Source organism: Malurus melanocephalus, unplaced genomic scaffold, assembly GCF_030028575.1.
Source record: "Malurus melanocephalus ecotype Western Australia unplaced genomic scaffold, MMel_1.1 scaffold_801, whole genome shotgun sequence".
Lineage (NCBI taxonomy): Eukaryota > Metazoa > Chordata > Aves > Passeriformes > Maluridae > Malurus > Malurus melanocephalus.
Window position 1 is genome coordinate 8,833 of NW_026624033.1, and position 24,658 is coordinate 33,490.

Here is a 24,658-nt window from a genome sequence, read left to right on the forward strand (position 1 = left end):
CCCTGTGCCCTGTGCCCTGTGCTGGATCTGTGCTGCCATCCCGGGATCGGGGCCCTGTGCAGGGTCGGGCATTAGCCAGCGCTCGAGGGAGCACGGGGAATTCTCGCTCGTTGCTCGCTGGAAGGGCCGGCAGTGATGCTGCAGGCGGGGGTTTGGGGGCGGGAGGAGGAATTTGTTTAGAAGCTCTCTCCCTGTAAAGCTCCCATTCCTGGTCGGATGCTCCCGGCCGCGGGAGGAGCAGCGCCCAGGCGCCGCCGCCTGCCTTCAGCGCCGTTCCCATGGCGCTTGGCTGTCACACACATATYGCAGGCATTCCCTGCCCACAGCAGGATTAGAGCCTTCTGGGAGAGGAATGAGAGGATGCGGGAAACGGGGATAGGGAAGGAGCAGGGAAAAGGAACGGAGGGCATGAAGGGGTAGGGATGAATCCTGCTGCCCGCTCCATCGCAGTGGCAGGGGCCTTGTAGGATTTGTGTCAGGGAGACGCTGAGGCCATCGCCTTTCCCCCCAGTGCAGGTGGGATGCCCGGCAGCAGAGGCCCTTCCTGAARGCTGGAGGCACTGGTGCGTGCACATGAAAATTCCTGTCCTGGTACTGCTGTGCCTCCCAAAGCCACCCATGGCTTGAGGATGCAGCTTTTCCTCTGGTGATTCCAAGTGTGTGTTCCTTTCCCCTGCAGACCCTGACAGCCAGCTGTATGATATGGGATATACGCCCGAGGAGGAAGCCCCGGCCTGTCCCGATGAGTTTGATGACTTCGTCACGTTTGAGGCAAGTATGAACTCTCTTCATTCCCATAAATGTGGGCTGCATGTGGAGTGGGATTTGGGCATGGAGGAGAGAGGTGTTTGCTGTGACAGGGCTCAAAGATGCTTAACAAATCCTTCAGTCTCTGGGTGATGGGCCCAAAGAATGCACCAAGCATTTGGTGCAGTTGAAGTTACAATTGGTGTTGATGAAACTGCAAGAGCAGAACACAATGCCCTGGGGAGAAGAGAGACCCTTTTTTGGTGAGACACTGGTGACATGGGAAGGGCCTGCTGCTCTCGGGTTTGTCTTCCTGCTGGAGTTTCTGAGCCTGGAGAAGCTGAGCTTGCTTTGGAGGTGTACCAGCCACGAGCCTACCTGAGTGGAGAAGTGGGATGTTGGCATTTGGTGCTGTTTGGCCAGCAAAAGGCAAAGCAGGGGATAAAAATCTCCATTTTCTCCCTGTTCTTGGGTTTGATCAAGGGTGTTTCTCTGGTGTGGGTTGTTTTCCTTTAGTTAAAGCCTCCATCCCTTGGTTCCCTCTTACATTCCTTACAGTGGGAACATGTGACAGCAGTGATTCTGCCATTCTCAGCTGGAAAGGAGCAGCCTGTTGTCTTTTGGGCTTGGCTTGGTAGACTTCCCCCATTCCTGCTCCTGCTTTCCAGCCTGGAGCGGGAGGTGCTGCAGGTGCCTTGGGAGCAAAGAGATGGCTGGGTCCCTGTCCCACCTGGGGCTCGGATCCCTTCCCTCTGCTTTTCCTTTTTCAAACTTCCTTCTTCAGGATTTTGACACATGTGTCTGGTGGCCTGGATGTTTTTGGGCTTGTCCTGTGCAGAAGCAGGAGTTGGGCTCTGATCCTTGTGCATTCCTTCCCACTCAGGATATTTGTGATTCTGTGTGATTTTTATCATGCAAATTGTTTCTAGCAAGGACACTCCCAACCGCCTTTGTATTTGCATGCAAATACTATATTAATAGATTTAGATTTAGATTTAGATTTAGATTTAGATTTAGATTTAGATTTAGATTTAGATTTAGATTTAGATTTAGATTTAGATTTAGATTTAGATTTAGATTTAGATTTAGATTTAGATTTAGATTTAGATTTAGATTTAGATTTAGATTTAGATTTAGATTTAGATTTATTTATAGTGTGGTTTTGCTTTGCATAGCCTGTAATACATCCTTCTGGCTTTGTGATTTCTTGATAAAAGGTTCATGATAAATGGGGTGTTGGCAGCTGGTCACAGAATCATGGAATGGTTTGGGTTGAAGGGACCTTGAAACTCATCCAGTGCCACCCCCTGCCTTGGGCAGGGACACCTTCCACTGTCCCAGGTTGCTTCAAGCCCCGTCCAACCTGGCCTTGGGCACTTCCAGAGATCCAGGGGCAGCCACAGCTTCTCTGGGCACTATTGACTATTGGATTATTTTTCCTTTTTGAAAGGTAGTGACAAGCCCCAGGAACAGCTGGGGAGAAGCGGAACAGCAAGGCAGGCAGGGAGATGAATTTCCATATTTTTTTTTCTGTGGTGCAAGGTCATAAATGTGCATTTTTACGCTGGACTGAGCAGTGCAGAGGCTGTGACAGGCAAAGGCTTTCAATTTCTGCTCCTCAGACYGGTGTCAAGGGACCGTCTTGCCTGAGATTCCGAGCGGAGATGTTTTCCAAGGGCTAATTTAACAGAGATGAGCTCTGYCAGCGCTGGGAGCTATTCTGGGCAGCAATACCAACAAGGCAGGTGTGTGCCCCTCTGGGATGAAATACTTCTGCTGCTGGGCCAGCCTTTCCTTGAAACGACAAGGTGACCCAAAGGAAAAAGGTGATGAGTCCTGAAATCTCCTCTTCCAAAAGATCTCAGTGGATTTTTATACGGAATTCAGTGTAGAGGACAGCTCCACGTTTAACATGCCAGGCAAGAATTATCCTTGTTGTCTTGGATACATGATTCGAAATAATTCCCAGCCTGCCAGGATTTCGTAGAGGTTCAGCAAATGAGAACATGCTTGAGAAATACCACTCAGCCTTGGGAGTGTAAAAATAAACCGGAGTCTTGGGGCGAGGGGGTTTTTGTTCTCTTCTGGCTGAGCCGTGAGCTCCCAACGTGCTTTTCATCCCACATGTCCTGGAGTGCTGTGCCTTGGAAAGCTGGGRCTGGCTCAGGGAGGAGAAGCCATACTATAGAGCATCCTGCTGGGAGCAGCAAAGGCATGTTCCTCAGGGAACACCGGGAAAAGAGCTGCAGAGGGCTCCGGCAGGCCCTTCTCCCTTAGGTGGAACAGAATAAACAGCTTTTCCCAAATATCCATTCCATCTTGCCTGGATACTGCAGAGGAGATGAGGGGGAAAAAGCCCTCTTCAAAGTGAAGACATCACCTTTCCTCAGAACAGACGTGTCACTACACCAGGCAGCAGTCTGGGCTCTGGGATGTCCCATGTCAGCCCTGGGAAGGTGCTGCACAGGGGCACACCCTAAACACACACCCTAAACACACCCCAAAACACCCTGGGACACCTCACACCCTGGGTGAGCCCCTCCTGCTGTGGCAGGGCTGTGGGGTGAAGTGGCACAGCTGGGTTCTCTCCTCTGGGTCCCATCAGAGCTGAAGGAATCACTGCATTTGTAGAGGTGCTGGGAGCAGTTGTGGTCACTGGAGGGGAGCACCGGCTGAGCTCCCTCTCAAACAGCCCAAAATCCCAGTGGTCAGAGCTGGGCTCTGAAAGGGAGCTTGTCCCCCAAATGTTGGCTCAAACAAGGGTGAACAAGCACTTCAAGCAGTCCCCAGGAAAATGTCTGCTCCTTGTGGATGAGGTTTTTGTGCTGGTGACTCAGCCCCTCTCCTGATGGCTGCCATTAGGGACAGCTCGGAGTCCATGGAAAACCCTGAGAGCCCCAAACTGGGCACTGTCAGCCAGGATTTGCTCTGCAGACAGAGCCACCGGCACCTGCCTCCTCCAGTGAAAAGCTTTTGAAGGGGCCAAGGTGCCAACTTGGGACTCTGTAATGTTGGATACTCCCCCAGTTCAGCCACTGGTGTGGCTCTTGCTGTACCATGGAGCTTCTGGCTCCTGCTGCACCATTCCAGGGGTGTCCAGCAGGCAGGACAGGCTGGTGAGGTGCTTCCCAAGGGGATTTCTGCTCCCAGGGCCCTGCTGAGACAGCRGCTCCTGCTCCAAGTGGCTTCTTGTGCCTCCAGCTGGGCTTTCAGGGGGCTCATCCCAATCCCTCCGGCTCTGCTGTCACACATCAAGAGAAACCTGATCCCTGTGTACCTGCTGGGAGCWGGGAGAGCATCACCTCCGGCCCAAGGTGGAAGTGTGCTGGTTGCTGGGTGGGAAACCACCAGAAACTAACGTCAGCCCTTCTGCTTGGTCAAAGCCACATGAGGGGAACTCGGAGCCGTTTCGTGCAGACACCTGAGCCCTGTTTTCCCCCAGGCTGGCACAGCTTGGCTGCTGACTGCCTGCAAGGTGGGAGCGCTCCTCACCTCCCCTGCAAGCTCCTGTGGAACTCATGACTCAGTGCTGAAGCACAGGCCTCGATGCAGTGCTCTGAGGGACATGGACATGAATTTGGAGTCAGCTTTCTTGGGATCRTGGAATCCWTAAGGTTRRAAAAGCCCTYCAAGYTCAACCCTYAGCCCAGCACCACAGGGATACCTGCTGTGCCTTACCCTAGGGTGAGGGCTCTGCCCCTCTGCCCAGCTCTTGGGGCAGCTGAGCCAACTTGGGCAATGCAGGGAAGCAAGGATGACTCTCCAAAAAGGAAAACAAGGAGTGAAAATGCTGGAATTAGGCTGGGATGGACRTGGCTGGAGCAGAGGCAGAGCCAGCGCTCTGTAAAGACTGCGTGGGAGCACCATAAATACCCCAGATGGGGATTTTTAGCTGTGGGTGCTCACGTTTTTGGCCGGCAAGGTCAGAGGGAGGCTCTGGCTGAGCTTTGCAGGCCGGGGCAGCCGTCAATGCTGCGGCTGCGGTGCCTTGTGCGGGGCTGTTGCCATCTGCTGGGCGRCCGCCGTGGCTCCGCTTGCAGGCACCGGGAAAACGCATCCTGCACAGCCACCAGAGGGGAATCCGGCTTTCCCTGGAAGCCTTCACCCGCCCWGCCACATCCCCTCGAGCTGTTTGTCCAGCAGGGAGTTGGTACAGCACCGGGAGAGTGGATYTGGGCAGGAAAGTGGGAGTAGAGGAGGTCCCAAATTGTGTTTATTCGGGAATAGGGACTACTCCTGGCTCTCCCAGCCTGCCTGGCCGCAGGTGCAGCTGGAAGAGCTCCAGCTCAGAATATTCTGTGACATTCTGTGCAACAGTGAGCAGCAGCTTGAAAGCCACCAAATGAACCCTGTCAAACTTTAACCCTGTTAAAGCCGGCAAGTCTCCACATTGAGCAATTAAACTTAATGCTTCTTTGAGGACAAAAAGCAGAGCGAGGTCACTGAAATCCACCTTGCTGGGTTTGTCCAGCTGCTCCTGCAGAGAGGACAGGTACTTGCAGGGCCCCAGCTGTGTGTTGTAACMCAGCAGCTGTCCTGGGAGCATGAGGGACAGCGTGGGGAGCAGAGCTCAGCTGTACCGGAGCTGTTCCTAGAGGCATCGCAGTCTCTGTTCATGCCTTGTGTTCTGCAAGGAGCCCACGTGGGGTGCGTGGAGGAGTCTGCTGCAGGCTCATTGTGGCCCCTCCTTGTAGCCTTGTGCACCTTCTGAGCCCTCCTTTCCTGGTATGGAATTTCCAGGAGGATATTTGCAGAGAGCACAGAGCATTTGGGAGGGCTCTGCTTTGCAATCCTCAGCATTTGAGGTGAGATTTTTCATCCTCTGTCTCTGCACACCGCTGTAACCATGGGGTGCATGCCTGGAAGAGGCCAGCCAGGCTGAAAAGGGCTTGAGCTTTGTAACCCCCTGTGAGCTGTCCAAGGGCTCAAAGCACCAGGACAGACCCGGGTTCAGCTGTTCCCTGGCTGTACTGATGCAGCTGTGAAGGTCTGGTGGGAATGGGGACATGCAGGTGAGAGCTTGGGTTTTCTGTCCCAGTTCTGGAAAGGTGGGAAATCCAAGCTTTATTCATTAAAATCCACATTCAACATGCAATCTTCACTGAGAACAACAAAYTAGATGCCTCTGGTCACAGGGCTGATCCAAAAGCATCATTTTGTCTGAATGAAAAAGTCACAAGTCTCTGTCCAGCTTGGCTGCTGGAATTGGTGAGAATTTGTCCTGAACAGCTTGTGCACACAATCTCGCAGGTGGCTGGAACTGCTGTGGAATGTGACGGATGCAGTTCGGTGTCTGTTCACTTGTCTGTCCTCGGGGAAGCATGTGAGCTCTGAGCCCCACTGTCCTCAAAGCCTTTCTCCTGCCCTGCACCAAGACATGAAAGGRCCCTTGCCCTCTGTGACAGCCCGTGAGCAGTCCCTGTTATCCTCGTATTCACAGAATTCCAGAATGGATTGGAGGGCACCTTAAAGCTCATCTCATCCCACCCCTGCCATGGACAGGGACACCTTCCACTGTCCCAGGCTGCTCCAAGCCCCGATGTCCAGCCTGGCCTTGGGCACTGCCAGGGATCCAGGGGCAGCCACAGCTTCTCTGGGCACCCTGTGCCAGGGCCTCCCCACCCTCCCAGGGAACAATTCCTGCCCAATATCCCATCCATCCCTGTCCTCTGGCAGTGGGAAGCCATTCCCTGTGTCCTGTCCCTCCATCCCTTGTCCCCAATCCCTCTCCAGCTCTCCTGGAGCTCCTTTAGGTCCTGGAAGGGGCTCTGAGCTCTCCCTGGAGCCTTCTCTTCCCTCACCCAGCTCTCCCAGTCTGGCTTCCAGCACTACCAAATCAATCTGTGGTGATAACCTGGCATCTCAAATACCAAGAAAAATTCATTTATTGTGCAGATTTCGTATTGCAGAGAGGGAAGGATGGGAGTGTAAAYGGGACAGGGATGTCCCTGAGGGCAGAGCCCGAGTGCAGGGCTGCAGTGAGAAATTTCTTTGCTGGTCAGGAAAGATCTGAGTTGAAGTGTTTGCCGTGTACGGAATAGGCTGGAAGGAGTTTGGAAAACAAAGTCCTTGGAGCCTTATCTTTAACCACAAGCAGATTGTGTGGGACTGGGAACRTGGGAATCGGGCTGTGGGGCACCAGGAAGGACCAGGAGGTGGGGGGGGGACAGTACTGGAACTCAGGGTGTCTCAATAAGAGTTTGAGAAGGAGAACATGCAGGGGTTGGCATTTCCTAATTAGTTTTGGTGTCTGATTTTAGGCTCTCATGGGGTCTCCAGRTGCTCTCTGAGGTCTTGAGGCACAAGCAGAGGAACAGAAGGAGTGTGCCCTGCACTGTGGAGGAGCAGATCCAGGCAGAGCTCAGGTTAAAGCATAACTYCTTGGAGCTGCTCAGGAGCAGGGGTCTGGGCTGGCCTGGGCTCAGCTCAGGAGGTCAAGTGCTTCTCAGGGTACAGGACACTTCAGGCAGTGTTGCTGAGCAGGGGGTTCTGCTCGGAGCTCTGGCGGCAGGAAGGATGTGGCCCTGAGGACAGCGAGGATAACCCTGAGGAAAGGAGAAARCGTGATTTGGGGAGGTAATGGGAGGAAGTCAGCATGTTTGTGCTGGGTAGGCAGGGCTGAGGGAGCTTCAAATACGCGAGGTTTCTGCGGAGAGGAAACAGAAAATCACAGCAGACCTCAAAGCTTCTGGGTGTGAGTGGTGCTGAGGCCTCCCTGCACCGGGGGCTGCTGTGGGAAAGGAGAAATCCCATGGATCAGCTCTGCGGGGCTTCTGTTTGCAGGGGGCAGCGAGCTCGGGCACGGCTGCCATTGGAATGTTTGTAAACTCAGCTGGTGCCTGTGACCARCCTTTCTTTGGGGTCAATATTGGCACTGCCTGCCAGAGATCACCCTCTGAGTCACCACAAGTGCTTCTGACCTGCCCTGGTGAGCAATCCAAGCTTTATTCATCCCTCTATTTGTGGATATGGGGAAGCAATTTGTCATTTAACGCTTAATTATTCACCAGAAACRTCGGGAAGGCTGAGATAAACCTGGACAGGTCGTCCTGAAATTCAACCTTTTTATCTGGGGATGGATTCCTGGGAAGAGTGAGMACCTGGAGGGGGCTGGCTGCAGAGTGGGGCTCCCAAGGCGTGCTTTTATTTTGGAATTGAGGGAAGCGGGAGGAGGCTGCGGTCACACGGCAGGGAAGTGTGCGGAGCTGCTCCTTATCGGGAGCTGGGGAACAAAAGGCGCTCTGTTGGGACTCAGAGCCCTCTCCCTAAGCCTCCCGGCTCTCCTGGACTTTGCTTCCCTCCTGCCTCGCAGAAGCAGCTCCCGGAGCCGGCTCGGGCTCCAGACACGAGGAGATGTGTCCACAGGTGGGTTTTGGGGAGCTGACCTGAAATGAGGASGGATTGGGTTTCCAGAGGGACTGGAGGTGCCAGGAAGGGGCAGGTTGGGAATCCACCTGACTTTTGACATTGGCAGATCCGGCTGATTTTTTACATGGGAATGCTTTCGGTTAAAAGAGGAGAGATTTAGGTGGGGTATTGGGAAGGAATCGTTCCCTGGGAGGGTGGGGAGGCCCTGGCACAGGGTGCCCRGAGAAGCTGTGGCTGCCCCTGGATCCCTGGMAGTGTCCAAGGCYGGGTTGGACACTGGGACTTGGAGCAGCCTGGGATAGCGGAAGGTGTCCCTGCCCTGGGTAGAACTTTAAGGTCCTTTCCCACCCCAAGCCATTCCAGGATTCTGTGATTCCATGGTGCTGTGGTGTAACCTCTCTGCCTGGGTCTCCTTGGGGAGGTTGGACCAGGAGGGAAGGTGCCTGCTGGTTTTTGGGGTGCTGAGGACACTCTGCCAGATGCAGTGTGTTGTGAGATGGTTTTGGGTTTGGGTTTTTTTGGGCCGCSTGGGTGTTTTCAGTCTACCCCAGCAGGTGCAGCCCGATTCTCTTGCCCAGCCCTGGGTGGGTGATGGAGTGTAACCCCYACAACCCCAGCTCCAGGGGCTGAGCTGTGAAACCTGCCTTCAGCCAGGGCCAAAATTCTCTGGCTTCCCTGAAACCTGGCATTGCTCAAATACACGGGAAGAGGGAAATACTGGGACTCAGAGGTGGCAGTCCCTGCTGTGGCATTCCAGAGGCTGAGCTGCCATGGGCTATTCTGGGCCTTTGGGGGTGGCTGCATTAATTTGGGCCTGTAACCACCATTATGTCCCTTCTCCTGGCTGCCAGCCTGGCCCTGTCACTGCTGTCCCAGCCCCAGGCTGTCCTTGGAGGGTGTTTTTGCGGCTGGTTCATCTCCTCYCTGTCCTGTGCTCAGTCAGGGCTGGAGTTCTTCAGAAACGGGCTCACAGTGCTGGGAAAACAGAGTTGTTTTCCTTTTCCTTGTCACTCACCTCCCCTCRCAGCCTTCCGAGTGTTCCGAGGCCAAGGACAGCAGAGCTCTGGGATGCGAGGACAGCTCCAGGGACAGCCCTGCCTGAAGGAGCCTCCCTGGSAGCCAGACTTTGCCCTCTTTTCCAAGGCAACGCCTTGGCAGAGCTTGGGCTGAGGCTTCTGCCCAGCACCGATCAAAGCTGAACCTGTCTGTGCTGGGCCTTGCAGGTGCCTCCCAAGAGTCCCTCTCCTCACACTGCAGCAGGTTTTCTTAAATCCACGTGGGTTTTATAGCRCTTTACAACATCTGATCAAATAACCTGTACTCCATATGTCAYCAAACATTCCATATGCCTGGAATGGATGAGCTGCTGCTGGAGAAGGCTCCTGAAGGCACTTCAGCTCCTCACCTGTCTCAGCAGGGCTCATTGCATCATCCCAGCTCTGATTTCATCATTTCTTTCCTTTTAGAAGCAGGAATGCTCATCTGGGCTCTCARATCCCTGGAGTTTCCCTGAGCAGGCAGAGGTGCTTCAGGGTGGCCCATGTCCTGTGAGCCAGGTGTGGCTCTGGGGAAAATACCTCCTGGAGGAGCTGGATTTGGGATGAGGAACCTCAGTCAAAGCCTGAGCCTGTTCCAGTTCAGAGCTCTGTGTGTGCCTGATTCCCAGTTTTAATGTCTGAGCTTTGCCTGAAGCATCTCAGGGTGTGTTTTGTTGGGTAAAAGCTTGAAATAGACTGACATTGATGTATTTTAACACACCAATGGGGTTCACAATCCAATTGTGAATATGGTGGGGATGTTCCTGGCAAGTCCTCAGGGCTACTTTAAGCCCAGTCTGGCTGTCCTGAGCTCATGGATGTTTTTAAGTGTATTTGGCTTTTTTTAAGCTAGAAAAAAAATGTTTACTTTCTGCTTGCAGGAAGGTAAAGCTGGCTGAAGGAGAACTGTGGCAGGGGGTTTGAAGGGTCAGTGCACAAACCAACTGCTCGAGGCCATAAATAAGAACTTTCTGTACCCACACACTTGCCCAGGGACAGAGATTCAGCTTGGCTGGCTCTGCCAGGCATTTGGCAATAACTAAACCCCCTTGGTTTGCCTATCTCCTCCTGGCATCTCTTTCTGAGGTTTAGTTACTGATTCTGGGATGAAATGTGAAACAAAGTTCTCCACGCTCATGCTCAGAAGAAGGACTTTGTTTACAGTTTCAGCAGCTTTTTAACTCATTGCCCACAAAGGTTTAATTTTAATAGGGCTCTCTTGCTTTTGAAACCTCACCTAGACTGGCATCACAAAGGAAAAATATAATTTTGAAATATTAAATTGATGCTCATCTTTGCTGTGAAAGGACAGTGGTTGGTGTGCTGTCCTTGTGGCTATTCCAAAAGGGTTGCTCCCAAATCCAGCTTCTCCATGCATTTATTTCCATCAGTGTTTTGGAACAATTTGATAGAGAAATCATGGAATTATGGAATGTTTTGGGTTGGAAGRGACCTTAAAGATCCTCTTGTTCCAGCACCTGACTGAGAGCACTGTTCAGCTCATGGTTTGCTCCATATTGAGAGGGTTAGCAGTAACCACAGCAGGATTTTTAAGCAAGTTACTTGGGAATTGGAGTGTTTGTGGTTTTCTTAGCTTCTTTCAATCGTTGTCTTTACTTTGTGCTCATTATAATACTTCAGTGTGTACTTAAATTTAAGCTGCTCCAGTGAGAAGGGGCGGGTTGGTATTTTATTTTGTAGTGTGCAAGCAAAATTCTTTCCAGTCTGGCATAAAACCTTTTTCAAACAGGCAGAAGGGARGGGAATGAGCAGGTGGGGGTGGCTGCTGTCACCTCCTGGGCTCTCTCTGGCTGTGACCAAGTCAGGTCAAGCCTCTGCTTCCCTCCTACTGCAGCATTAATGGTGTTTCTAGAAAGCGCAGCATAAATCCAGTAAAGCACTTAAGCAAGTCCCAGCTTTAGGTGTGTAAGTGGTTTGGGTGGATTGATGCTTTTTGAAGTGGGTGGGGGCTTTAGAGGCTTTTCTTTCCCTCTGCAGGGMTGCCACGGGCTCTGCTCTGGTGGATTTGGCTGGAGCAGCCCCTTCTCCTCACACTGAAGCTGTGTGCAGGTTCATGCCATGTTTCACTTCAGGGTGGTGTCCTGGAGCTGCTGGTGTCCACAAGCCAGGTGGAAGCTGAGCCAAACCTCCAGAAGGAGCTCCAGGCTGTGCCCATCCTGCTGAGTGTAGAGGGCAGGGGGGCTGAGAGAGCAGAGCTGGGCTGCACTGGGTCACTTGGCTGCTCCCAGTGTCCATGTGGAACAAGAATTGCTGTTGTGCAGCTCTCTCTCCATCCCTTCAAAGTTTTCTATCCCCTTTTGCCCTGGAAGTGCCCAAGGCCAGGCTGGACAGGGCTTGGAGCACCCTGGGACAGTGGAAGGTGTCCCTGCCCATGGCAGGGGGGGCACTGGATGGGCTTTGAGCMCCCTTCCAGCCCAAACTACTCCATGATTTTATGAATACAGGGCTTTGAGAAACATCATTTTCTCCAGAATCTTTGGAAAAAGCCCTGAAAGCTGCTCTGTGCTCCCTGGCAGAGGAAAAGGGTTTGCTTCAGTCAGACTGCTGCTGCTCTGCCCTGCTGCTGTTCTGAGGGGCAGCTGGGATCCCACCAGGTGAACTTCCCATGGAGCAAAGGGCTTTCCATGAGCAGCTCTTCACSTGGAGACCGGGCAAGAGGGCTCCCACCCCTCTGCCTGACCCCTCTGGTGACATGGGGTSAGCTGGAGCTCAGCACCAGCACTGGCACATCCAAAAATTCCTTGATTTSCTCTGAGGCATGCTGGGGATATCTCARGAGAGGAGCTGGCACTGAGGGGTARCAAGAACTTTGGCTTTTGGGRCAGTTTCTGCTTCTGGTCCCGTGATTCTCCAAAAATTGGGGTCAGAGGGCATCATCCCTGCCCACRTGTAGGAGTGAACAGGCAGGACTGAAGGTGAGCACCTGCCTGGGGTGCAGAATTGGGAGGAAAACCCCATTCTCCATGTTCATCTCATGGTCTCTGAAAACCCAAATCCTGCTGCTTTCCCAGAGCCCACTCCCTGATGGATTTGAGCTGCTGYTCCAGCTGAAGTGTGGAGATTTGAGGCCCTGCAAATTAGAGGCTGGAATGAAGATTYAGAAACAGCTTGCTTGCTGTTGAGGGATGGAAGGTTTTACCTGACAGGGAAAAAAAAAAGGTGTTTTAAGGGCTAACTGGAGTTTTGAATGGTGGTTTCTGCAGGGAATTCAGATGAGTAACATATCTTCTTGGAATGGGGTGGGGGAAAGCAGCGGTGGTGGGAACTGCTGAGTCAGCRGTGGGTAATCCCTCCTGCCCTGGCCAAAACAGAGCCTCCCTCCAACCCTTAGTGAGTCCCTGTTTCTGTGACCTGCTTCCCAAACCCTGCACAGGCTGGGGTGCAGAGCAGYACCTGGTCCCAGTCTGATTGCACGGGTTCTGCACTCAGAAATGCAGCAGGGCCAAATCCCACTGCCACATGGGGTTTTSTCCTGCTGTGCTCTGAATCCACCCAGCTGTGGGATCTCACCTTTTTGCTCCTTGTGGTGTTCTCCACCAGGCAAATGAGGTGACTGACAGTGCCTACATGGGCTCGGAGAGCACGTACAGCGAGTGCGAGACCTTCACGGATGAGGACACCAGCACCCTGGTCCAGCACGAGATGCACGACGAGGTGGAGACCGACAGTGCCATCGACTCCACCGTGCACTCGGAATTCACCGACCCCATCGAGGAGCCGGAGCATGGGTGAGTGGGAACAGCCCCAAAATCCCCCWCATGGGGATCGAGGGAGACACAGCCTGAGGATTTCACATGGAGTGGGCTGAGTCTGTCTTGCTGGAACTTGGTTTGTTCTTTGTGTTTGTAACTCTGAGCAAGACCAAAATAGCTCTTCTGGAGGAATAACGAGAATAATGAGGCTGGTTTGTGTAGGCTGGGTTGGAGCCCGGCCTGGCAATCTCTTTGAGTTAATCGTTGCTTGCCTTGGGAGATCTTCTGTACCTTCATTAGCATCTTTCACCTCTAAAATAATTTCTCAGGTGATCCAAACACMTGAAAGACTTGCAGTTTTTAATCTATCACTTAAGCCAGAAACACAACATATAATTTTCCAGTCAGGAGGGGAACTCGTTCTATTTTTGTTTTCCCTAAAAACATGTGTGTGCCCTTTGATGTGCAACCACCTCCTGTAATAACTGGTTTGAAACCTYTGCCTGGAGCACAGAAATGTGAGCCAAAATCTCCTTCCCCGGGTCTGAACCGCTGCTGGCGAAACTACTCCTGGGCCCACCTCATTTTTGGAGGAAAAGTGGGGTTTGGGGTGAAACTGGGATGCTGGCAGGCAGGAGGGGAGGGAAGAACTCCTTTAGAATCACAGAGTCATGCAATGGTTTGTGTTAGAAGGGACCTTAAAGCTTATCTCATTCCATCCCCTGCCATGGGGCCTTCCACTAGACCAGGCTGCTCCAAGCCCCATCCTGAACACGTGCAGGGATCCAGGGCAGCCTGTGCCAGGGCCAGGTCAGCGCCCCAGGAGCACCAATCTGCACCCAAACCTCTGCAGTCATCTTTGCCTAAGGCCTGTAACACACAGGATGAGTTCTGTCCCAAAGCACAAGGCCCAGGCTCAGAGCTCTGGAGGGTGTTTGCAGCTCCCATTGCTTTTCCTAAGTGCCAGGCTCCCCTGCCACCCCAAATCCCATCAGAGGGGAGGGCGCTGGGGAGGCAGCGAGCAGCGCTGGGCCGCGGGGCTGAAAGGGTGCCAGGGATTAGAGCAGAAATGGGATTATCCAGCTGGGCTCTTGTCGCCCCAGCGGCCCGGCTCAGTGACAGTTAAATCGGGATCTAATCAGCTGTGAGCTCCGTGCCGAGCCGGTCCCTGCGGGGGCATGGCTGCCTGCGTGCACTCCCGGGCCCTGGGCAAAGCCACCTGCTTCGGGCTCGCCTGCCTGTAGGTACCGAACGGGGGAGCGGGACTCGAGGGTCGGGGTGTTCCCCGTGCCTGCCAGGTGTGGGGGTAACGGGACAGGAGGGACAGGCTGCTTGGGAAGAGTCCCAGAGAGGCCATGGAGCTGCCCCGAGGGCTGGAGCCCCTCTGCTCTGGGAGAGCTGGGGGTGCTCACCTGGGGAAGAGAAGGCTCCAGGGAGACTTCAGAGCCCCTTCCAGGACCTAAAGGAGCTCCAGGAGAGCTGGAGAGGGATTGGGGACAAGGGATGGAGGGACAGGACACAGGGAATGGCTTCCCACTGCCAGAGGGCAGGGATGGATGGGATATTGGGAAGGAATTGTTCCCTGGGAGGGTGGGGAGGCCCTGGCACAGGGTGCCCAGAGAAGCTGTGGCTGTCCCTGGATCCCTGGCAGTGCCCAAGGCCAGGCTGGACAGGGTTTGGAGCAGCCTGGGACAGTGGAAGGTGCCCGTGCCATGGCAGGATGGGATGGGATGGGATGAGCTTTAGGGTCTCTTCCCACCCAAACCGCCCTGGGATTCCCTGCTACCCCAGGGTGGCCTTGGGAGGGTCAGCTGTCCTTGGGGTGCTCTGTCCAAGCACTGTTCCCAGGCTGCTAAATGTGTACAAATACCAGGGAGCCTAAAACTTAATTGGATTTATAGATTTGCAGGGTTTGAGATGGGAACTTCTGGGAGTGCTGAGGGCTGGTTTTGGTGCCATCAAACCCAACACAGGAGGACACCCGTGTGCCCAGGGACAGCCAGTGACAACAACCAGTGCCGCTGCTGGGCTCAATCAGAGCTTCAACATCACTTCTCTGGAGCTCTCAAAGCTCAGCATACCTGAAATGGTTGGAGCTTAAGGGTTGTTTAGGCTGTGTATAGTAAAGATTAGTTGGACTTTGGCTCCTGAAACTGCCTGAGCCCAAAAGGGGGAATAGGAAATAAAATTTACTGCCCAAAGCATCAGGGCTGAGGGTTTCCAGGTGCCTGATCAGATCTGTTTCTGTACAGTGCTTATGAAACCACAGCCCCAAATTTAGYGTTCTGGGCTCGGGTTTTGCTTCTGAATTAGCAATTCCACCCCCTGGCTTCTATTCCTGGCGAGATTTCTGCCGCTTTTGGCAAGGGTCTGACTCACCACAGGGATGGATGGGTTCTGGTGGATCCCACTGCAGAATCTTGGTGCTTCTCGGGCACACGAGGAGGATGTGCAGATGCCCACAAGCTGGTCTGGATTTATTTGTGCTTAAACAGAGATCTGGAGGGTTACATGTTTTTATTAGCAGGATAAGGGYAAATCCTTCAGATGGAGCAGGTTTTTGTCATAAATGGCTTATCTGTAATCTTTTTTTCTTTCTGGTTTAGTCCAGCAATCTGCTCATCCCCCTTTTCCSTCTCCTAGCAAGTGCATGGAGATGAGGCCGTAGCCTGAAATACCAATTTCTGTAATAATGCAAGATTATTATGGTCTTTAGCATAGAATTTTGGAAAAGAGCAGTGTTAGACCCCTTAAAACACAGATCCATGGCTGCTTTCACAGCCTGCTTGTTGCAAATCCCCCCTGCCTTTTCCCCAGCTTAGTTTGAAAACTCCCAGTCCTGGGCAGGAAAGTGGCTTGGTTGGTGGGGAGGCCCTGGCACAGGGTGCCCAGAGAAGCTGTGGCTGCCCCTGGATCCCTGGCAGTGYCCAAGGCCAGGCTGGRCAGGGTTTGGAGCAGCCTGGGACAGTGGAAGGTGTCCCTGCCATGACAGGGATGGGATGGGATGAGTTTTGAGGTTCCTTCCAGCCCAAACCATTCTGGGATTCTGKGGCTCCATGCAATGGAGTGGCTTTCAGGGATAATGACTCTGTGCTGAGCTGTGTCCCCTCAGGAGCCAGGGACACCCCAGAACCTGTGCTGGGTGTGTTTAGGGTTTACCCTGAAGCTGAACCCGCTCCAGCCTTCTAGATCCAGTGTTAAAATCACACAGAGCAGCATTCCCCACTCCAGGATTGTCACAAAGATCAGGGAAAGGGCTCCTTTGTCTTGCTGGGGGTCTGTCCCTCCTTCGGCAGCTCCCTAAACCCTCCCCTGACACCAATCCCGCCGGGGTTATGGGGTTAAACCCCAGGCCCTTGAGAGGATTAGGCAGCAACAGGCAAGTRTGAGCCTGGCACAGGCTGCCGTGAACTCACAACACATTTGGGATGTGTTTGGGACGCACTCAGCTTGTTCTCTGCCATGATTTTGGTCATGCAAGGTCTTGTCACCAACCCTGGGCACTGTCCTGCGAGTCTGAGTGTCCCCAAATGCTGTGTGGCAGCTGCCAGAGGAGCTTGCACAGAAAAACTTGGTTTGTTGTTGGGGGAAAAATCCCCATAAACTTCCCAGCAGTGCCTGGGCTGCTTCTGTCCTGTTCTGCTCTGCCAGAAAGGGACACGTCCCTTGGAGGGGTGGGTGGACCCTGGCTGGACACCAGGAACCCACCAAAGCTGCTCTGTCCCTGCCCTACCCAGATGGACAGCAGAAGAAAATACAATAAAGGTTCATGGGTTGAGATAAGGACAGGGAAATCCCTCACCCAACRCCTTCAGGGGCAAAACAGACTCGAATTGGGGATTGTAATTGAATTTGTTACTGACTAAATCAGAGCAGGATAATGAGAAGTAAAATAAGACCTTAAAACCACCTTCCCTCTATCACACCTCCTTCCCAGCTCTCCCTCCTTCCCCACGGTGGCACAGGGAGATGGGAATGGGAGTTATGGTCAGTTCCAGCCCCTGCTCAGGGAGAGGAATCAGAGTCCTTCCCCTGCCCCAGTGTGGGTCCTTCCCATGGGAGACAGTGCTCCAGAAACTTCTSTGAAAGGGTCCATCCTGTGGGTGACAGTTCTGGAGGAGCTGCTGCCCCATRGGGTCAGTCCTTGAGGCACAGCCTGCTCCAACYTGAGTCCCCCAGAGGGTCACAGATCCAGCCAAGGAACCTCCTGCAGGGGGTTCCTCTCCCCATGGATCCCCAGGTCTGCCAGGACTCTGTTTCAGCAGAGCTTCCCCAGGCTCACAGCCCCTTTCGGGCACCCCCTGCTCCAGCCTGGGCTCCCCCAGGGGCTGCAGAGGCTGCCTTCCTGTGGCCTTCCCCACGGAACCTCAGGGCAATCTCAGGATSATCAGCTCCGGTGCCTGGAGCAGCTCCTGCACCTCCTGCCCTGCCCCAGGTGCCTGCAGGGCTRTTCCTCTGCCATGGTCTCACCCTGCTCTGCTCTGCTCTGCTGCCYCATCACTTTTTTGTGTGTTCCCTCTCCAATCTGTTATCCCAGAGGTGTCATCWCCATTYCTGRCTGGCCCAGCCTTGGCCAGTGGCGGGTCCGTCTYGGAGCCAGCAGGGGTTGGCTCTGCTGGACACGGGGGGAAGCTTCCAGCAGCTTCTCMCAGAATCCATCCCCCAMTACMAAATCCTATCCACACAAACCCAGTACAGTTGTGTAGGGCATGTTCTGGATGCATGGAAAGGCTGCTGTGCACCCCTGTCTAACATGTCCCTGTCTGTTCCCACAGATCCCATCCCCACGAGCTGGCCCTGGGCTCCGAGCTCAGCCACTCCATCGTGACCGTCATCAGCGGGGAGGAGCACTTCGAGGATTACGGGGAAGGGAACGAGGCCGATCTGTTCCCAGACCCTCTGTGTAATGGGGAAAGCAGCTTTGGCAGCTCCTCCTTCCTCTCACCCAGGTAATGCCTGGCCCTGCTGCTCTGCCAGGACAGGCGCTCGGTGCCTTCACTCTGCTYGGTGGGATGGGGGTTCCGTGGGATTTGCCAGGCAGAGGGCCTGGAAAACTTTGGACACAGTGGGATAATCGGCGTGTTAGAGGAATTYCCTCCATCAGTGTTGCCTTTCCCTGCTCAGTGCCCATCCTCCCATCCTGCTCAAGTCCAGCAGGAGGTGGGAGAGCTGTCTGCATTTCCAGCGTCACATTCCCGCTCCTCTGAGGGATGTGGCTCCTCACGGAACCTTCCAGGAGAGGAATCCACCTGCAGCTTTACCCCTGGTCCTGCTGGATGACTCCTGTTTTTTTCTCTCTTATTATTCTGGGTTTTRATGCAATGTTTGGTTGGGTTTGCACGAGCTGCAGCAGCATTCCTGCTCTAAGGATTTGTGGAGCAGGAAGCAGGCTGTAGCATATCCTCCTTGCTTTAGGGCCTGAAACCAGGAAAAAGTCCATTTTCCAACCTGAGCAGGTGGGCTGAGGAGCTGGTGTGATGGGACAAACCCCATTAATACTTAYAAGGAAAATAAGCAGAAACTGGAATATCATCCAGTGCTGCAGTCCACAAAATGTCTGGGATGACAGGAAACACTGGGAATSTGTTCTTCCATTGGAAGCACATCTCTGCACAGGGCAGGAGTGATCCCTGCCAGCCACACACCTGTGCTGAAAACAAAAATACACTTTTTCCCCTTTGGAATGACACATTTGTTCCTTTCTGCAGCCATGTAAACTACTCAAAACCTCTTTTTTCCCCCTGTTTTGTCCCAGCTTCCCAAATCCCTTCAGAGAGTTTGGGCAGTTCTGGTTGCACAGGGCTGGCAGGGAAGAGCAGGTCAGGACTCATTTCTTTCTGGCTGGTGCAGCAGCAGTGTTGGAGGTGTTAAATGCAAATAGGAAAGTTGCTGTGAAGAATTCCCAACCTTTTCCTTCAGGAAAACAGTGCTGCAGCACTGGGATCCGCTGCAGTGGGAAGCAGTCTCTGATCCATGCTTGTCCTTGGCTTGCTCCACACAGGAATGTAGGGCTGGCTGTGCTGCTGCTGGGGCAGAGGAAGAACTCTCTGATTAAAACCCAGCCTTGGTGTTCATTTTCCCTTGAGGATGAGCTTCCAGCCTCATTCAGAAGGCTCCTGGCAGGAAAACACCCGGCTGAAGGAGCTTTGCAATCAGTTAAACCTTTTATTTAAGAGTAGGCCAGAGCTCCCAGTTTGCCCACGCTCAGTGTTCCAACCCTGCTCTGCCAGGGCACCCTCTCTCCTCTGCTCTGTCTCTTTGGATCTGATCCCAACCTTATCCCATCTTCCCTGTGCCGGGRGGGGCTCACTGGGCACGTGGCCACGCTGTTTGTGGTGGTTTGTGCTGGAAACTCTCTGCTGGGGCTTGCTGGGGAGGCAGGCTGGAGATAAACCCTGCAAAACCTTGGGAGGCAGGAATGTGGGGCTGTTGGAGCCACAGGATTTCATCKTGCCTTTCAGGTCTGGCCTCCCCTTGGATTATCACTGTGTGTGAAGCCCTTCCCTAAACATTCCCTGAGACTCTGCTGCTCTTCTTGGCTTTGGATAGGGAGGGATAGGACACARGGAATGGCTTCCCACTGCCAGAAGGCAGGGATGGATGGGATATTGGGAAGGGATTGTTCCCTGGGAGGGTGGGCAGGCCCAGAGAAGCTGTGGCTGTCCCTGGATCCCTGGCAGTGTCCAAAAGCCAGATTGGACAGGACTTGGAGCAGCCTGGGACAGTGGAAGGTGTCCCTGCCCATGGCAGGGGTGGGATGGAATGATTTTTAAGGTCCCTTCCCACTCAAACCATTCCATGGTTCTGAGCAGCCCCAGTGTGTTTAAACCCACCCAGAGGAACCACAGGCTGGCACTGGTTCAGGCTGAACTTTTTTTGGCTGTRTTTTGGATACACAGAAAGGGTCACATCACCACAGACCGTTTCTGTACTACAAGAGTCTCTAAACAGGAATAACAGCGAGGAATTCTCCTGCTACGGCTCCAGGGGACCAATGCAGCCCCCGAGGGCCTCCAGGGGACACTGTGGGATGGATGCAGTGCTTCCCTGCCCAGTCCTTGTATGTTTGTCTGTGATCACTCCTCTTGGAGTCCCACCTCTTGCACCAGTAGGAAAAGCTTCTTTGCATCTCTTGGTGGAAAATGAAGGGAAAAGCTCCTTGTGCCCATCCCAGGCACCAGGAAGCACCGAGGACCTGTGGAAGACAAATGTTGCTCCAGGAGCTGGAGGGAGGCACAGGAARGCTCTGTGTTGTATAACCATAGAATCTGCTGAGCTGGATGGGACCCATCGGGATCCTGAAGTGGGTGGGGACAGCCCTGGGCTGAGCTCTCACCCCCACCCCGGGCAGGGACCCTGTACAGCCCGAGGCCAGGAGGAGCTGCACACACCCAGGAGCTGCCAGGCTGGCCCAGGGCTCCTCCTGCACACTTCTCTTCTCAGTTGGACTAATGCTGCTTAAATTTGGGTTCCCACCTGGCCCAGACTGCACCACCTGAGAGGGAAACACACCCAGGAGCACCCAGAAAAGGAACATCCCTTCCTCTGGGTGCCACCCAGCTGCTGTCACCTCCTCCCTGTCACCTCCTCCCTGCACCAACCTTCGTGCTGCTGGGAAATGTTTATCCTGGGGCCAGACCAGCCTTGAGGGTAGGGGGAATGGTTTTCAATTGAGGTTTTTTTTTCAGGAATGGGAAGAGGCGATAATTTGGCATTTGCTGGTGTCCAGCCTGTCTGAGAGGGCTGGGAAATACTGTACAGACAGCACAGACCCCAGGCCTGACCCTGGGGTGGGGACTGAGCCAGGGGACCCCCAGGATGTCCCAGGCTCTGCACACCCCYGGGCCAGGACTTGCTGGTGTGTTCTGTATCCCGGGAGTCACTGCCCCTCTGGGTGCCTGCTGGGTTTATCTTGCTTGTGTTTGCTCACACCTTTACCTGTCTCTCTTACTGAACTGCTTTAGTTTTTCACTGTTTAACCTTCCTTTGATTCACACCCGTGGCTTCCAGAAGCATTGTTTTCCCACAGAAAGGGTTTGTGGAGTCTGTTTGGACCCAAATTGACACAAACCCTTTCTTGCTCAGAATCTCCTCTGTCCTGCCCAAATCATGAGGAAGAGACTCCCAGCTTCCCAAGCTGTGAAAGTCCTGTAGGCCCCCATGCCCCCTTCCAAATGGCATTCCCTGCAGGAAGGCAGTGCTGAGAGGGGTTAAATGGCTGCTGCCCATTTCATCCTCACTTAGAAGCTCTTTGCAGTGARAATCTGACCCTGTGTTGCTGATGTGCATTACTGCTGTGCAGCAGCCCAGCTGCCCTGTTCTGAAAGCAACCTGTTGGCAAATGGGACACTGACCAAAGGATCATGGAATCACAGAATGGCCTGAGTGGGAATAGACCCACCGGGATCACCCAGTCCAGCTCCCAGCCCTGCACAGACACCCCAGCAATCCCACCCTGTCCATCCCTGGCAGCGCTGTCCAAACGCTCCTGGAGCTGTGGCAGCCTCGGGGCCGGGACCATTCCCTGGGGAGCCTGGGCAGTGCCAGCACCCTCTGGGGACAGAAGAACCTTTCTCTAAAATCCATCCCATTTCTCCCTTGGATTTAGCCCTGGCTCCCAGCACCCACTCTTGCAGTGTGCAGGTTCACTCTGCACTTACTGAGGCAAACCAGGAGCCTCCTGAGACAGACTGCCTGGAAAATCCTGGAGGAAAATAAACTTTGCAGTGGTGTGGGTTTGTGGGAAGCACTTACCTCACCTRTCCTGGGCTCTTGGGGATTGAAATTGGCTCAGGGGATTGGAAACATGGGCCAAGCTCGGCTGCTGGGAGTCTCTGGGAGGAGGATGATGGAAGYTTGCTAATTACCAATCRTATAAATCATATCTRTAATTATATATAAATTTAATTATAWTAAGCAATTATAAATCACCAATTAGCTATATATTACTACAAACTATTACAAATTATAAATTATCTATATATTGCTATAAGCAGCCCCACATTAGCTTCAATTTAGCTTCAAAAATCCCGGTGGGAGGCRACCCGACCTGCCCTGACTTTTTAATTCAAATTCCCCATCTTCCACCAAAAATGCCTCTCCCYTGAGGGAGCCTGAGCTTGTGGAAACCACGGCCGCAGCCTCTCCCTGTGCGTTGTGCGCTGTTGACATGACCCTTGTGATCTCTCTAGCACCAATCCGCTCGCTGCGAAACTGCACAGCATTCTCGCAGATGAAGCTTTTGAGTTTTACTGTAGCCAGTGCCACAAACAAATCAACCGCCTCGAGGATCTCTCTGCTCGCCTGAATGATCTTGAAATGAATAGGTAACGGGGCTCCTGTGTGTGTGGCCATCCCAGCCTCGGGGATGGTGTCCTGGTGGGGAACGCTCTCCTTGTCTCACTCGGGGTGGTGGAAGGGGATGAGTTCCAGCCGGCCACGGGAGCCTGTGCAGGTGGCCCAGGCAGTGGTGACCTTGTGGAGGGGGAGCAGAGAGTGCCTTCAATCCAAACTGCAGGGGCTGGCAGACCAGGAGAGCGTTCCTTGCCCTCTGCATGCCTGTGCATGGTGGGTTCTGCCGGGAGCCGCGAGCTGGCCGTGTACAGTATTTCTGTCACCAAGGAAAGCCTGGGAATGCTGTGGAAGGGCAGCCTGGAGGGGCAGGGCCAGCCCATCTCCCACTGCAGGAACAGCCTGAAGGCATCACCTGCTCCACATGGCAGTAAAATCCCGTCTCACCCAGCCTCACCCACTGCCTGCCCACCCTGGTGCCACCACGGGCCGGGGAGATGTGACAGGCACCAGGAACATCAGGAGATTTGGTATTTTGGAGRTGTCCCAGCCAGCAGCTGGATGTGCTGTCTGACAGGTGGGGAGGGACTTCTGCCTGTGGGTTCATTTATCCAGAGCTGGCTGGGAGGATGGTGGCACTGGTGATAACCTTTCRTCTCGTGGCTGATGTGTTTCTTCACATCTGAGTTTTGGTCGTATTCTTGGTCTCTATCTGTCTTTTGCAGGGACGATGTGATCTGGGAGCTCTCCTGGGTTATGGGTAGAAAGCTGGAAAGTGAATAGGAGCTTGAATTTAATTCTTAATGAAAAAAAGAACAATTTCTTTTTCTTAATGAAAAAAGAAGAATTTCTCTCCCTTTTTTTTTCCTTGGGTGAATAATTGTCTTTGCTGTTGGATGCTGTCAGGGTCAGTGATGGGTCTCAGGTTATGCAGGTATTAAGGACAATGCTGRTTTTCCATGGAAGCCTCACTCCATCTCAGGTTTTCTCCACCAAATTTCTCTGATAAGCTGAACTAACAGCTCAGAGCTCCTGTGATGGGTGGGATTTCCAGTGGAGCTTCCCTGTCCCATGGTCACRGTGGAAATTCCAGAGGTTTTGGTTTGTCCTGTAGCAGGTGCAATTCCTCCRTTTGTGTTCAGGGTTTCCTGAGTACAGATTTACTGGGAATATGTTCCAAAGGCCTTTATGGAAAGGGCAATGCCCTCTTTTTGTGTGGTGTGGCTGGGAGATGTCCCGTGCAGCGTGTGGGATGTGCAGGACCTGCTGTTCCTCCCTGCATCACTGGTGACGTGAAACCTCCGAGCAGGGGACAAGTCCCAGAGCAGCAGGAACTGGACCAAAATCTGGGACAAGCCTGAAGACATCACCTCCAGGGGAATCTGGCAGCTGGGATGAAGCCCAGAGCACCCCAGAACAGCCTCACTCTGAAACTGCAGGCACACAGTGTTTTATTCTTGGAATGAATTCAGGAGTCTGCTCCCAGCACTGAGGTGCTGCTTCCTGAGCCCACAGCCCCTGGGAAAGCAGGGAAGAATCCTCCAGGAGCTTGGGATGAAGCAGTTTGTGACTGTTCTGTTCCAGTGCCCTTGCTGGTGTCTCAGCCCTTGGACACCGCAGGTGCCACCTCTTCCCTGGGAGCTTTTTCCAGAGGAAAATATTTTTCCCCGCAGTGCTGGGGCCATTCCTTACAATTCCTGGCAAACACTGGGACCTGACCTCCTCCCCTTGGGCGCCRAGCAGCCTTGAAGCCTGGCCAGCAGCAGCTCTTGTGCTCCCTGGAAATGTGGGATTTGAGGATGCCCTTTGGCCCGAGGGCTGCTTACCCTGACAACACCCCCCAGCCACGTTTGGTGGTTGTTTTACAAAGCAAATTGTCTTGAGCTATTTTTAATCCCTCCTTCGAAGAAGTCATATTGCAGCTCCAGGCAGGAGTGGACTCCCAGATGATTTTATTTTTTATTGTTTTTTCCTTAAACTGAGCTAAGCACCCTGGAATGCAGTTGCTGCTTCTTGGGTCAGAGCTGTTCCTGCTGCCATCGCCAAGTGAGGATTTGGTACCTGCTGGATGTGGCCCGGTGGCACCTGTGGGACACAGCGTGGGTGGAAGATGAGAAGGGGAACCCAAACCCTGCCCGCTTCCCCAGCACCAGTCACGACCAGAAGACTTGAAGAGGCATCTTAGCAAGGAGCTGGTTGGGGAAAAGGCTGGATTTTCTGGGCAAGGAGAGCCTGCAGCCTGTCCCCAGGGGCTGGGCCAGGGTAACACAGYCCTTGGCTGCTCATGCTGTGCTGACACTGAGCCCTGACCGCTGTGGTATGGAGGCAGCTGGCTCAGGCATGGATCCAGGGAATCCATGGAAAAGAGAGAGCTCGTCSTCCTCCCCAGCCACCGCCACAGTGCCGGGCTCAAAATCCAGCCACGGACACTCCAACAGCTCCTAAAGCCTCTGAGCTGCGAGCAGGCAGCGCTTCCCCGGTGATCTGGAGCCAAACAGTGGG

General features: G+C 53.6%; 1 protein-coding gene across 2 annotated transcripts in view; it reads left to right on the forward strand.

Moving 5' to 3' along the window:
- The first annotated feature begins 654 nt into the window (after positions 1–654).
- Positions 655–24,658, forward strand: part of RAB11FIP3 (RAB11 family interacting protein 3) — a 38,174-nt gene continuing 14,170 nt past the window's right edge. The window contains exons 1-4 of one of the 2 annotated variants that reach the window (XM_057385240.1): positions 655–771; positions 12,714–12,901; positions 17,641–17,814; positions 22,057–22,191. In XM_057385240.1, coding sequence (XP_057241223.1) covers positions 703–771; positions 12,714–12,901; positions 17,641–17,814; positions 22,057–22,191 — 566 coding nt within the window. In that variant the 5' untranslated portion in view covers positions 655–702. The remainder of the gene's footprint in view (positions 772–12,713; positions 12,902–17,640; positions 17,815–22,056; positions 22,192–24,658) is intronic. The other variant, XM_057385239.1, reaches the window with a different exon arrangement.